At 42.3% G+C, this 14897-nt stretch overlaps 1 protein-coding gene across 1 annotated transcript in view; it reads right to left on the bottom strand.

The window, feature by feature from the left end:
- Positions 1-5791: 5791 nt before the first annotated feature.
- The window catches only part of LOC130296291 (cadherin-4-like), a 375121-nt gene continuing 366015 nt past the window's right edge, over positions 5792-14897 (bottom strand). Inside the window, exon 3 of the mRNA XM_056547683.1 lies at positions 5792-5871. Within this exon, the coding sequence (XP_056403658.1) occupies positions 5792-5871 (80 nt within the window). The remainder of the gene's footprint in view (positions 5872-14897) is intronic.

The raw sequence follows: 14897 nt of genomic DNA, 5'->3' as shown, positions 1-14897 counted from the left end.
TTCCGCACTCCCATTCACACTTCTGAATTTCCGCTTACAAAATTCCGCCTCAAATTAAAGCCATAGCCTTCTATGGGATTCCGCACTCCCATTTACACTTCTGAATTTCCGCTTGCGGAAATTCAGAAGTGTGAATGGGAGTGCGGAATCCCATAGCAGTCTATGGGCTTTAATTTGAGGCGGAATTCCGCAAGAGGAAATTTTGCCGTCTGAATAGACCCTACTCCAGAATTTATGTCCCCAAAAGCAAACAATGTAAATGATGTACATTTTATTGCAAATTTTCGGCAGAATTTAAACACTGTGTGCCCAAAAAATATTTTACATAAAAACGACACCATTTATACCATGTCGAACGTGTACACAACTAGTAATCTGCAGAGGCCGCTCGTTGGTAAATTGGCATCATCAAATGTCCTTATTCTAAGTCCATAGTTGGCCATAGGAACTTCTATATATTAACCATATATTTTAAAGTTGCATTTACATATCCAGATGTGTCCGTGTAATGGTCTAGTGTCAGCATTTTTCTTCTAGACTATGACATAGTCTTATGAAAATCTTTTCAGCTGGGAAGAAGCGGGAAGGAAAAGGCAACATGGGTCTTGTTGAAGTCGATTCATATAGACGAGGTCTTGCTACTAAAGTGCACTTGGTGCTGGGGCTCTCTCTTTGCATTTGGTCTAGGTGGAAGCTTATGCGCTATGACAGCTCTAAATCAAGCTCACACTTTAGAGTAATCCGAGGCGACAGTTACTTGTAGCAGGGCCTCGAATCTGCAATTGGCAGCATTGACGGAATTGTCTTGCTGCACTCAGGGCACGACTTATGTCACACACCGAGTGCCAGCAGCTAGAAGAACGCCAGTCAATCCGTCTGACTGTTATAGCTAAGCCAGAGCAAGGGGAATTTAAAGTCCCCCCTGCCCCGCTTTATGGCTCCAGGATCACAATAAAAGCGTAAGTCTTTTAACCAACACATTGCCACTATCCTTCAATATCAACTAAATATGCATATTGAATTGATAATGAATTCTGATCCAGTGTAAAACACTTGCATCACTGATTCAAGCCTTTTTGTTCAACTCTGCCGTCTGCCCGGCTCTTACATTTGTGTATAATGGCCTCAGTGTGTGAACAAACTCTTCTTCAAAGGCTTAAAGGGGTACTCCGCCCCTAGACATCTTATCCCCTATCCAAAGGATCTGTTCGCAGGGGTCCAGCCCTGCTGCAGCCGGCGTTCGTTTAGAGCATTGGGTGCACCGCCAAAGGATTGTGATGTCATGGCCACACCCCCTCAATGCAAGTCTATGGGAGGGAGCGTGACGGCCGTCACGCCCCCTCCCATAGACTTGCATTGAGGGGGCATGGCCGTAATGTCACGAGTGGGGCGTGACCATGACGTCACGAGCCTCCGCCCCTCATCGCCAGTCATCCGGCATGGAGCGAAGTTCGCTCTGTGAACTGGACGTCTGGGGTGCCGCAGCAGAGATCGCAGGGGTTCTGCCGCTGGGGGATAGGGGATAAGATGTCTAGGGGCGGAGTACACCTTTAATATGCCTGGAGATTCTGAGCATAGTAACATTTGAACAGTCCATGTTCATTAGATCTTGCGCACAGAGTATACAGACAGGATTAACATGCCTGTCTAGTGTTATTTAACCTTTGGCTCTCCAGCTGTTGCAAGACTACAAGTCCCATCATGCCCAGACAGCTTGCTGTAATAGTTTCACCCAATAGAGTAGCCATGTTTTCCTAATCCCGGACAACCCCTTTAAATGCCATCTCCACTTTTAGAACCACTTGACAAGACCCTTAGCATGGTTACTTTATTTCTGGACTTCAGATGCACTGGAGATATAAAGTAAATGAATGTAAAGGCGAACATAACCATAAAATTTGAATTTGAGAATGTTATTCACTGAAGCTCTGCCTTTCAACCACGTTCAATGTTAGATTAAGGAATTTTATTTTCAGCAATTCTATAATAGTATTGATTAAAATAATTGCTTTTTCTATGACCCAGTTAACACTGCGGAGGAAAATCAAACTCTCTGTGCCTTCTGCTGGCAGCTTTTAACAGCAGCTTTTATTGTCTAAATGGAGTAAAAGGGATTATCCCAAGATTACACAGGCATAAGTCATCATATCTGATCGATGGAGGTCCAACCACTGAAATCCCCATCGATCATGAGAATTGGGGTCCCTTGTCCCCAGAACGAATGGATGAGCATATACATGGCCTCTTTATTCACCTGCTATGGGACTGCCCCAGATACCTGAGCACAAGCTATGCTATCTTTGACAGTCCCATAGTAAGTGGAAAAAAACCTGATCGGTGGGGGTCCCAGCAGTCAGACCCCACCGAACACCTGCAGATTTGTGATAAATGATAATCTTGGGATAACCTCTTTAATATGTGTGGTATCCCGGTACAGGACCTGGTCCTGTCCCTGTCTAAAGTCCCCTCAGCCAGAGTCCCTTTATTCCCATAGGGCTCTCCTGCAGGGCTTACCCCTGGTCGTCTCATATAGATTGTGTATTATTTAATGTATATACATAGGAATTATAAATGTATAGAACTTTAGCAAGTCATGTGACTATAATTATGGTTGTACTATTGTTCAAGGACCTTCCAGGATCATGTGATGTACCCAGAGTTCACTGGGTTCAGGACTTACAGGTTTGCTGACCAATGAGCTTAGTCCAGCTCCCTATTATGAGGGGCTGTAGCCACTAAATTCTCTCTCTTGTTCCTGCACTACAAAGCCAAGCACATCTCAGCAGAAATCTCAATTCATCTAGGCCAAAGCCTAAGAACCTGCAGCCACTAAACCATGAGTTACAAAGCTCAATCTATCAAATCCTGTGTGACTACTACCAGCTAGAATATTATAATTAGTAGCACAGTGGCCTGCATCAAAGCTCAATGCTTCAAAGTCCCAGCAAAACCTGTGAGGAACCTGCATTCCAGTTGCCTCTTAAGAGACTGTTTTGTATAGAGACTGTTGCATAAAATCTTCAAGTAAAGTTCTTCAGTTTATTCATAAAGTCTGCTGTGGACATTCCGTTATTTTCCCTGCCGGTTCTGGGACGGTTGGCGGTAGGACTATTAACACAAAGGAAACCGCACCCTGGCATCACAACATCTAAGGGTTAATACCACCAGACCCTGAACTTACATCACCGCAACACCCCAGACACCACAACTCTCCTGGTTCACCACATATGCTTATACACATAACAGTAAAGTAAGATGAATGTTGTTGTTTTTGGTGGGAATGGCACACCATTTTATGTGAATAGGGATGCCCTGACTTTTCTGTGTCAGAGTGAGTATGATAAGGCATATTTATTTTGGGCATGTTGTCTGATCCATTTGTTTTCAAGTGAGACAAGAAGCCATCAGAGGTGTCTGAAGGTAACAGAGGAGTCTGGCAGTAGCCAACTCTCCTATACCCATTGAAAAGACATCTATACTCGGCCAAGTCAAGTGTGTATTCGTATAAGGGTGGTCAGAACACATCTACGATCAGCTGTGGGCAGTTTAATGGGGTACTCTGCCCTTAGACATCTTATCCCCTACATGCGATCTCGGCTGCGGCACCCCAGACATCCAGAGTACGGATGTCTGGGGATGCGGGGCAGAGGCTTGCGACGGCACGGCCATGGACCTCCCATAGACTTGTATTGAGGGGGGCATGGCCGTGACGTCACGAGCCTCCAGCGCTGAACACGGCACTATAAACGAATGCCGGGTGCAGCACGGAGATCGCTGGGGTCCCCAGCAGTGAGACCCCCCCCCATCAGACATCTTATCCCCTATCCAAAGGTGTCTAGGGGCAGAGTACCCCTTTAAGTCGACAGGCCGAAACACTCAGCTGCACGTGCTAGTTGGAAGTCTCATATACTTGCAATGTAACACCATATACCACTCGCTTCAGTTTCCTGAGGTGCGTAGAACAGAGATCAAGGGGCGCAATTAATCGCTCATGCCCGCTCATTTTAGTAATTGGTGGGAGTCTTAGCACCCACACCCCACTGAAACTTCTGACATGTAGTAAAGCAAAAAAGTACAACAGCACGCTAAGGGCAACTTTATATAAAAAGCCAGTAAGTTCATAAAATCACATTTTTTTTTAAAGCTACTAGTAAAAACAAAGACTTATTGATGCTCAGAAAAGGGGGCAATTCTTTTTTTTCTACTAGGGGATTCTGTTGGACTCACTTTTTGATACAAACAAAGAAGCTTGTTGAGATGATAGATAGATTTCTTGAAATGTATGGCTGCAAGTAAAACATATGGATTCTAGTGCTATTAAAAGATATAGAAATGTTGCTGGAAGGACCTCTTGCTGTGTCCACACTTTTTCACATATTTAGCCATTTCATCTAGTTCAAAGTTCATTGTCTTATTTATTTAGTCATTAATCCATTCATTCATTCAGGGTCCTGACTGTAGGGTTGAAGAATAAAGTGGCATAGGGAAAGGTTAAATGATAACAATGGAAACATTTATTTTTCGAAAAATATAAGCGCAATAATAATCCATGAAAAATATATTTTTTAATAGAAGAAAAAAACTGTAATCCAAACTATAATTTGCCAGTGAGAAGGAGAATCATACATTATTAATATTAAACATTTCTTGGGGGCATGGTAAGCGCATTCATTTTACTAAGCACTTACAACTCCCTTGACTTAGTTTCGGGGGGGAAGAGTTTACCATGATGTTTAAATGATATCTGGAAATTTACCATCATTCACATGTTTGCTAATTCCTATTTAAAGCGGTATTCAGGGCAAAAACATTTTATCCCCTATCCAAAGGATAGGGGATAAGATGTATGATCGAGGGGGGGTGCCGCTGCTGAGACCCCCACGATCTCCCTGCAGCACCCGCATTCTATGCGGGGACTCTGTCTCTAGTTTCGGGAACCTTCAGGTTTCCGGGACTGGGGACGTCATGTCACGCCACACCCCCTCCATTCACGTCTATGGGAGGGGGCGTGACGGCCGTCACGCCCCCTCCCATAGACATGAATGGAGGGGGTGTGGTGTGACGTCAAGTCCCTAGTCCCGGAAACCTGGAGATTTCCAAAACTAGAGATGCAGTCCCCACATAGAATACGGGTGCTGCAGGGAGATCGCGGGGGTTGTCCCCCCCCCCCCCCCTCCGCGCGATCAGACATCTTATCCCCTATTCTTTGGATAGGGGATAAAATAATTTTGCCCGAATTACACCTTTAACTTCAACCTTAGGTACCATGAGCTTTTTTGACACTCAAGGCAAATTTATGTCAGGATGGGGTTGATCTGAGAGCTCTGGTGTAGAGAAATAGCTTTCCCTTACCACTATATTGCTATGGCTGGTTAACCTATAAATTATCAGAGGTTCCCCTTATTTTGGCGATTGGCCTCCAGACGTCTCCTGAGAATTTGTGAGAAGGTTGCAAATGCAGGATCCATATTGATAGTTAAAGCAGATGGCTTGAATAACCAAACTTTTATTAGGACACATCAATATATGTCAGGGGCCCCAAAAAGTCCATTGTCCCTTCACTTCTGGGCCTAGTCAATGATAAGAAGAAGACCAGAAAATCAAAAATGTGCCATTTTATCTTGAATTCAACCAAAATTTGAAGTTCCAAACTTGAATTACGGTAGTTTTTTTTTGTTTGTTTTTTACCAAACTCTCTCAGATCACAGTGATAATATTTTACTTTTAATGTGCTGTACATTCTAAACTTTAGTTCTAAATCTCTAGAATTAATATAGTGTTCTCCTTTTACTTATCTTGTGAGGCTGGATTGGAGCCATTTCCCTGCAGGTGGAAACGTCAGAAATTTTCGAAAATTCAATAACCACTTACCTAAAAATAAAAATGAAATAAGTGATCAGTATCCAAATAATCAGTAACAAATTATCTACATATGCATTGTATAATGTGACTGTCACAGTTTCCTTATGTTTACTGTAGATTGTACCAATATATTTTGCACAGTGTAATCATATCTGTATTCCAGTCCCCAATGGGCCTAGAAATGTCAATCATCTCATGCATGCCTACATTTACAGGTTAAAGGTGTTGTCCAGTTTAGAAAACCCATGATCCTATACAGTACTCTATTAGGATAAAGTCAATAGAGAGGGGTCCTTTGTTCCAGATCCTGTCTTGGCTGGAGTGGAGAACAACTACAAAGAGCATCTCTCACTCTGGAGGACCTATCGAGTATAATAGATAAGGGGAGCGACTTATATAAATCAGGAATCAATAGCGCTGATCAGGATACAGGTCACGGGAGGCCAAGAGAGGACGGGAATACAACGCGTTTCACTGCATGTATGCAGCTTCATCAGGCATCAGCTTCACTGCCTGATGAAGCTGTGTACGCGCAGTGAAACGCGCTGCATGCCACAATAAGGGTGATTTACCATCCTATCTTGGCCTCCCGTGACCTTTATCATGATCAGCACTATTGATTCCTGATTCAATGAAGTCACTCCCCTTATCTATGTCTACATCCAGGAAAGCTGCAGACAGGGTCTTCTCCTTTCCGGTTACCATAGCTGTGTATGCGGGTTCACAGCTTTATCTGGTAAGCGACTGCCTACCCCACCCCTCTTACTTTCCTCACTTGAGAAGTCTGCACCATGGAGCGCCTCTTTTTCTCTTTGTATCCTGTATAACACAGACAACCCATTGATGAGAATGGGCAATGTGGTGACTGTAGGAAAAATCTGATCCATGATGGTCCCAGGTAAGGAACACTTTGCGATCAGCTTTTCACCTATTCACAGACAGCCCCTTGATCTCTAAGTGAATAGGCCAAGAGACCTCTGTTCCTGTGGACAATGGGGTCCAATTGGTCAAATCCCTAATGATCAGCTACTTATCACTTTTCCTGTGGATAGGTGATAACCTTGAACACATTTAGTCATCATTAGTGATGAGTGGCATTGCCCATATTCGAATTTGCAATATTTCACGAATATATAGACGAATATTTGTCCTATGTTCGCGAATTTCCCGTATTCATGATATTCAAATATTCGCATATTCGCATATTCAAGGAAGAAAACAGTGAGGGGGTGGGCAACTTTACTATTGGTTGCTTAGATGTTGTTGATAACCTCTGACAAGTGTATTTGCATCATTCTAATTGGCCCACAAGTGAAAAGAAGGAATATGCAAATATTCACATATGCGGAAAAAAGTGAATATTCGTAATTTCAAATATATAATAGTGAATATATTCGCAATATTCACAAATCCCCGAATTTGTGATATTCGCGATAAAAATTTGAAATGCGAATATTCGCGCCCAACCCTATATTGGTTGCTAGGGATGTTGTTGGCAACCTCTGACAAGTGTATTTGCATCCTTTTAGTTGGCCCACAAGTGAAAAGAAGGAATATGCAAATATGCGCATATGCGAATATGCGGAAAAAAATGAATATTCGTAATTTCTAATATATAGCGAATATATTCACAATATTCATGAATTCGCAAATTTGCGATATTCGCGATAAAAATTAAAAATGCGAATATTCGCGCCCAACACTAGTCATCATATAGAACGCGTGATGATGATTAAATGGTGAGTGAGGTTAATTTATATATATGATGCACTCTAACCAAATTTATGAAAATGACACAATGTAAGATAAGTGTTGTACTCGCTCAATATACACATTAAAAACTTTTGGCTTAGATTTATTCAAAAACTTTACGACTTTTCAAATAATTTGGTGTACACTACAGACTTATTTTACAGCACAGTTTGTACCCCAATGGTGTAATGACTGGCTCACCTGTGCTATACATTGCAGATCTATTAAGCATGCTAATGTTCTACATGTCCAACTACAAGTATCAGCACACTATTCCTTTAAAGGGGTACTCCACTGCCCCAGCATTCTGAACATTCCCCTCCCATAGACTTGCATTGTGGGGGTGTGGCCGTGACATCACAAACCTGGGGCAGTGGAGTACCCCTTTAAGTCATAAACTAAGTAGCTCTACAGCAAAGCACAAAACCTGCGCACAACAATTAAAAATTCATTATGCTGCTTGTCAATAAACAACTTTAGACAGCGTTTCTTTATTTTATCAAAGGTTCCTCTGCCTGGTAAGGATAATTGACACACTCCAAATATACCTTTATTTTAAGCCTGTGTTTTTTTTTTTTTTTTTATTTCCGTATTTTTCGTCGTATAAGACGCACTTTTTCTTCCCCAAAACTGGGGGCGGGGAAAGTTGGTGCGTCTTATACGGCGAATACACACCTGTCGGGTCGGTCCCTGCGGCCATCAACGGCCGGGAAGCCGCGGCTAATACAGGACATCACCGATCGCGGTGATGCCCTGTATTAACCCTTCAGACGCGGCGATCAAAGCTGAGCCCCGAGTCTGAAGTGAAAATAACACTAACTCGGCTGTTCGGGACCGCCGTGGTGAAATCGCGGCATCACAAACAGCTTACAGGACACCGGGAGTGACCTTACCTGTCTCCTCGGTCTGCTCTGTGCCGGGATCCCCTGCATGGCCGGCGCTCTCCTTCGTCACCATCACGTTGTCGCGCACGCCGTCCCATCATCCAATAGGAGTGGTGTGCGTAGCAGCGCGCGTAGCGACGTCATGGCGGCGACGGAGATCGGGGATACCTCCTCGGTCTGCTCCGTGCCGGGATCCCCTGCATGGCCGGCGCTCTCCATCGTCGCCATCACGTTGTCGCGCATGCCGTCCGGTCATCCAATAGGAGCGTTGTGCGTAGCGGCGCGCGTAGCGACATCATGGTGGCGACGGAGAGCGAGGATACTGGGCAGCAGAGACGTTCCGGAGTGACGGGGACACCCCTGGGACGCAGCGACATCCAGGGCTGCGTTAACGAGCGGTGACGGGTCCGGAGCGGCGGGGACACGTTAGTACAACCTCTTCCAGTGGTCTTCAACCTGCGGACCTCCAGATGTTGCAAAACTACAACTCCCAGCCGTTGGCTGTCCGGGCATGCTGGGAGTTATAGTTTTTCAACATCTGACGGTCCGCAGGTTGAAGATCACTGTCCTATACTTTACATTGTATTTGATTTAGAATCTTTATTTTCTAGATTTTTATCCTATAAAATTAGGTGCGTCTTATATGACGAAAATACGGTAAATGAAAGCATAAAATAAAGTAAAATAAGAAGCAGGTGTGAGGCAGCTCTGTTACATCTGTTGATGAAATCACAGTTCCCACTCATCAGGTGGCAGAAAGATGGATGCTTTAGATAATGTTGAATCTTGAAAATACCATGATAGACAAAATCCTGACTAAAACGGACATAAGTCAGGGAAATGGTTTAGGGATGTCTCAACAGATATAACCATTTTAAAAAGAGGCTGATTGATGACAACTTTGCCACATCACTGCCCCATTCAAAATACTAGCGGACGCAGTGTCACTGGACTGTACTGCCATCTGTGCTGCTTTGCGGTGTGAGTTATGGTTGTCTAATGTAATGTGCTACTGCCGCCATTAGGTGGCCCTGATATACAGTAGTGACCATATAAAAGTAGGATGTAACTCAGGATCAGTGCAGGATAAGTCATTTAAAGGGGTACTCCGGTGGAAATGTTTTTATTTTATTTTTTATTTTTAATCAACTGGTGCCGGAAAGTTAAACAGATTTGTAAATTACTTCTATTAAAAAATCTTAATCCTTCCAGTACTTGTTAGCTGCTGAATACTATAGGGGAAATTATTTTCTTTTTGGAACACAGAGCTCTCTGCTGACCTCACCAGCACAGTGCCCTCTGCCAACATCTCTGTCAAGAGAAAATCCTCATAGCAAACATATGCTGCTCTGGACTGTTCCTAAAATGGACGGAGATGTCAGCAGAGAGCACTGTGTTTCAAAAAGAAAAGAACTCAGCAGCTAATAAGTACTGGAAGGATTAAGATTCTTTATTAGAAGTAATTTACAAATCTGTTTAACTTTTTGGCACCAGTTGATTTAAAATAAATAAATAAATAAAGTTTTCCACTGGATTACTCCTTTAAGCTTTGTGCTCTAGCATCTGACACTTTTGTACATGTCCTATTAGATGGTGTAGATTTGCGCAAAAAATGTAAGCTTTGCACAGAAAAAGAATAAGACGTCTAAATCTAATTTGTGCAAATAATAAATACAGCCTCACTGAATAAAGTGGGGTAGAGTGCACCAAACAGTAGACAACTTTGAAAGATGTTCTACCAAAAATTGTGCAAAAAAATGCAATTGTGCAAAATTTGCAGGGACATTTAGAACATTGAAGTGGTGTAAAGCTAATGATAAATGTCCCCCAGTGATTCTACCAGTTGGTGCAGTTTTGGGGTATAATACAGGAAGCAACTCAGGATCAGTAAGTTATGAAGTTATGTCATATATATATATATATATATATATATATATATATATATATATATATATATATACACACACACACACCACCAGGAAAATGGGGAGTACAGCTCTGAAGTATAATGCAGGACGTAACTCAGGATCAGTACAGGATAAGAAATGTAATGTAAGTTTACAGTGACTCCACCAGCAGAATAGTGAGTACAGCTCTGGAGTATAATACAGGATGTAACTCAGGATCAGGTACATAGTGACCTCACTGGCAGACTAGTGAGTGCAGCTCTGGGGTATAATACAGGATATAACTCAGGATCAGTACAGGATAAGTAATGTAATATATGTACACAGTGACCCCACTAGCAGAATAGTGAGTACAGCTCTGGAGTATAATACAGGATGTAACTCAAAATCAGTACAGGATAAGTAATGTAATGTCTGTACATAGTGACCTCACTGGCAGAATAGTGAGTGCAGCTCTGGAGTATAATACAGGATATAACTCAGGATCCGTACAGGATAAGTACAGTAATGTTATAATGTAATATGTGTACACAGTGACCTCACCAGCAGATTAGTGAGTACAGCTCTGGAGTATAATACGGGATATAACTCTGGATCAGTACAGGATAATGTAAGGTAATGTATGTACACAGTGACTATAGTAACAGAATAGTTGGTGCAGTACTGGGGTATAATACAGGATGTAATTTAGGATTAGCACAGGATCAGTAATGTTATTTCTCTACAAAGTGATTGTGTAAATAAATTATACATAAAAGATATTCAAACGAGAATGTTAAGGTGTGTCCCCCCCCCTCCCGTTTCTTCTAGTTAAGGTTTTCAACTTTCCATGGAACAATATTATGGCATGCTATCAGAACAACCAATATGCTTCATTCATATAACAAACTGTGTTTCCACACACAGACAAAGGCAGTTTATACATTTAAGAATAGAGTGTCACAAAATTATGTAGTTGTGAAAAGATACTAATCTCACTCCATACATCACATCATAGATTGAATTTAAGAGAAAACATTGTGCAGTCCACTGCTTTAAAATATCGTATTATTATCACTGTAAAAACTTTGGCTAATTTTTCCAGAATAACTCCTGAAAATGAAAAAGAATCCCTGGGAATGAACCTAGAGGTCTGGTATCCTTGGTTCTGTGTACAGCACATTGTAATTATCGCTCCCTATTACTCACATCCAACCTCCTTAAACATTTATTACAGGGACAGCATGCCGGCTATTTGAATTGCTCCTTTTTTTAGCTAAACTCTGCAGTGTCAGAGCATGAGGAATGGGCAGCTAACTCAGGTCACAATAATGGAACAATGAGATTAGCCACAGCGCTGACATGGTACGGCTCGCCATCACATGGCCATTTAAGTTAATTATTAGTGTGTGTTAGGTAAATATACATTAAGGAAGACACTGGGTTCTAAAAGCTTTTAGAGAGAATCCATCATTTCCAGAAAATCTCATTTTATTACAGCTAAAGCAGATTTTGACAACACTAGGTTCTAAAGAGAGGGACCGATGAAGAATCTGCGTATCTAAGACTGCAACAAACTGTAAGCTGTATGCAACCTTTGGTAGTTGTGCTTTTGCTCAAGATGATAGGTGCAATACATAGGCGTGCGCACAGGGTGTGCCGGGTGTGCCTGGGCACACCCTAATCAAGCCCGGCGGGGGATCCGAGGCCGCCACTAAGCAGCCCGCAGGGGCCCCCGTCACATTCTGGACATTCCTGTGTCCTGAAAAATCTTTTCGGGACACAAGGATGTCTCGCTACCTTTCTGCGGCGGCCCCCGCATTAACTTTAAAAACGCAGGGGCCGCCGAGAGGTAGCGCATGCAGGGACGTCACTGAGGTCCTGTGCATGCGCCCATAGCAACAGCAGAGTGGAGCGGAGGAGCGAGGAGTGAGGAGCTATACTGCACCTAATGTGGGGAGCTATACTGCACCTAATGTGGGAAACTATACTGCACCTAATGTGGGGGAACTATACTGCACCTAATGTGAGGAAACTATACTGCACCTAATGTGGGGAGCTATACTGCACCTAATGTGGGAAACTATACTGCACCTAATGTGGGGAGCTATACTGCACCTAATGTGAGGAAACTATACTGTACCTAATGTGGGGGAACTATACTGCACCTAATGTGGGGGAACTATACTGCACCTAATGTGGGGAGAACTATACTGCACCTAATGTGGGGAACTATACTGCACCTAATGTGGGGAGCTATACTGCACCTAATGTGAGGAAACTATACTGTACCTAATGTGGGGGAACTATACTGCACCTAATGTGGGGGAACTATACTGCACCTAATGTGGGGGAACTATACTGCACCTAATGTGGGGGAACTATACTGCACCTAATGTGGGGGAACTATACTGCACCTAATGTGGGGGAACTATACTGCACCTAATGTGGAGAACTATACTGCACCTAATATGGGGGAACATACTGCACCTAATGTGGAGAGCTATACTGCATCTAATGTGGAGAACTATACTGCACCTAATATGGGGGAACTATACTGCACCAGTACAGTTCCCCCACATTAGGTGAAGTACAGTTCCCTCACATTAGGTGCAGTACAGTTCCCCCACATTAGGTTCAGTACACTTCCCCCACATTAGGTTCAGTACACAGTACAGTCCTCCCACATTAGGTGCAGTATAGTTCCCCCACATTAGGTGCAGTACAGTTCCCCCACATTAAGTGCAGTACAGTTCCCCCCCACATTAGGTGCAGTACAGTTTCCCCACATTAGGTGCAGCACAGTTTCCCCCACATGTGTGTATGTATATATATATATATATATATATATATATATATATATATATATATATGTGCGGTGTGAGTTTGTGCTTTAGGGTGCACACCCTAATGCAATAGGCTGCGCACGCCTATGGTGCAATATTATGAACCTGTATATTGGGACATTATTGTTTATGCTATATTATGACATCTACAGATAATAAACCATAGTGTGAAGCAACACATTGTAGAATGCAAGTGCGTAGGTGCGGCTGCTGTTGTCTTACTGTGGGTTGTGACAAAGTACACTACTAGGGCATGCTCAGCCAAAATACAAATAAGATGTGAGTTCTGCCTGGCGTAACTAGCTAAGACTAATACAACCAATAATAACAAGACATCCACCAACATAGGCGCACACCCACAAATATGTTGATAAAGACAATTATTTTGATTAGATACATACAAAAAATAGTTCAAGACATGAAGAATATTTTTGTATGTATCTATAATCTCCTCCATGCTGCTTCTGTTTTTAAGTGTGTGCTATAGACATAGGGGAGCAGGATCCAATCTTCTGTGTGCATGCATTGTATGGAAGACATCATAACAGCTAGTTTCTAGCTTCTAAGAGTATGCTATAGAGATACATAAGAGCAGCATCTCTTTTTGAGTGTGCATACTAAATAGGAGACATTATAGCAGCTAGTTTCCTGCTTCTGAGAGTGTGCTATGGTACTTTTGTGGGTTTAGTGTATGGTAGACATCTTAAAAGCTTATGTTTAGTATATTTTTTTTTTTTAAATCAACTGGTGCCAGAAAGTTTAACAGATTTGTAAATTGCTTCTATTAAAAAAAATCTTAGTCCTTCCAGTACTTATTAGCGGCTATATGCTACAGAGGAAATTCTTTTCTTTTTGGATTTAGTTTCTGTCATGACCACTGTGCTCTCTGATGACACCTCTATTCATGTCAGGAACTCTCCAGAGCAGGAGAAAATCCCCATAGCAAACATATGCTCTGGACAGTTCCTAAAATGGACAGAGGTGTCAGCAGAGAGCACTGTGGTCATGACAGAAAAGAAATCCAAAAAGAAAATAATTTCCTCTGTAGTATACAGCCGCTAACAAGTACTGGAAGGACTAAGATTTTTTAATAGAAGCAATTTTCGAATCTGTTTGACTTTCTGGCATCAGTTGATTTAAATATAAATAAATAAAAGTTTAAAGTGTACTTCAGTGGAAATTAAATTCATAATAAAAAATCTTAATCCTTCCAGTACAAATTGGCTGCAGAGGAAGTTTAGCTGTTATTTTCTGTCTGTCCACAGAGCTCTCCGCTGATACCTCTGTCCATGTCAGGAACTGTCAAGAGTAGCAAACCTATTCTGCTCTGGACAGTCCCTGACATGGACAGCGGTGTCAGCAGAGAGCACTGTGGTCAGACAGAAAATACATTTAAAAAGCAAAGAACTTCCTCTGGAGCATACAGCAGCTGAGAAGTACTGAAAGGATTAAGATTTTTAAACAGAAAGTTAAACAGATTACTTCTGACACCAGTTGATTTAAAAAAAAAAATGTTTTCCACTGGAGTACCCCTTTAAAATGGCTGTCTGAGTAGTTTTTCAATTGGGACTAATGAGTGATAAGGGCTATCATTCATAGAAATAGGGAACTTTTATTATAGTCCGTCCATGTTAGCAACAGCAGTATAATAAACATCTATGGATAGC

This window comes from Hyla sarda, chromosome 12, assembly GCF_029499605.1.
Source record: "Hyla sarda isolate aHylSar1 chromosome 12, aHylSar1.hap1, whole genome shotgun sequence".
NCBI lineage: Eukaryota > Metazoa > Chordata > Amphibia > Anura > Hylidae > Hyla > Hyla sarda.
This window is presented reverse-complemented; position numbering and strand designations above follow the sequence as displayed.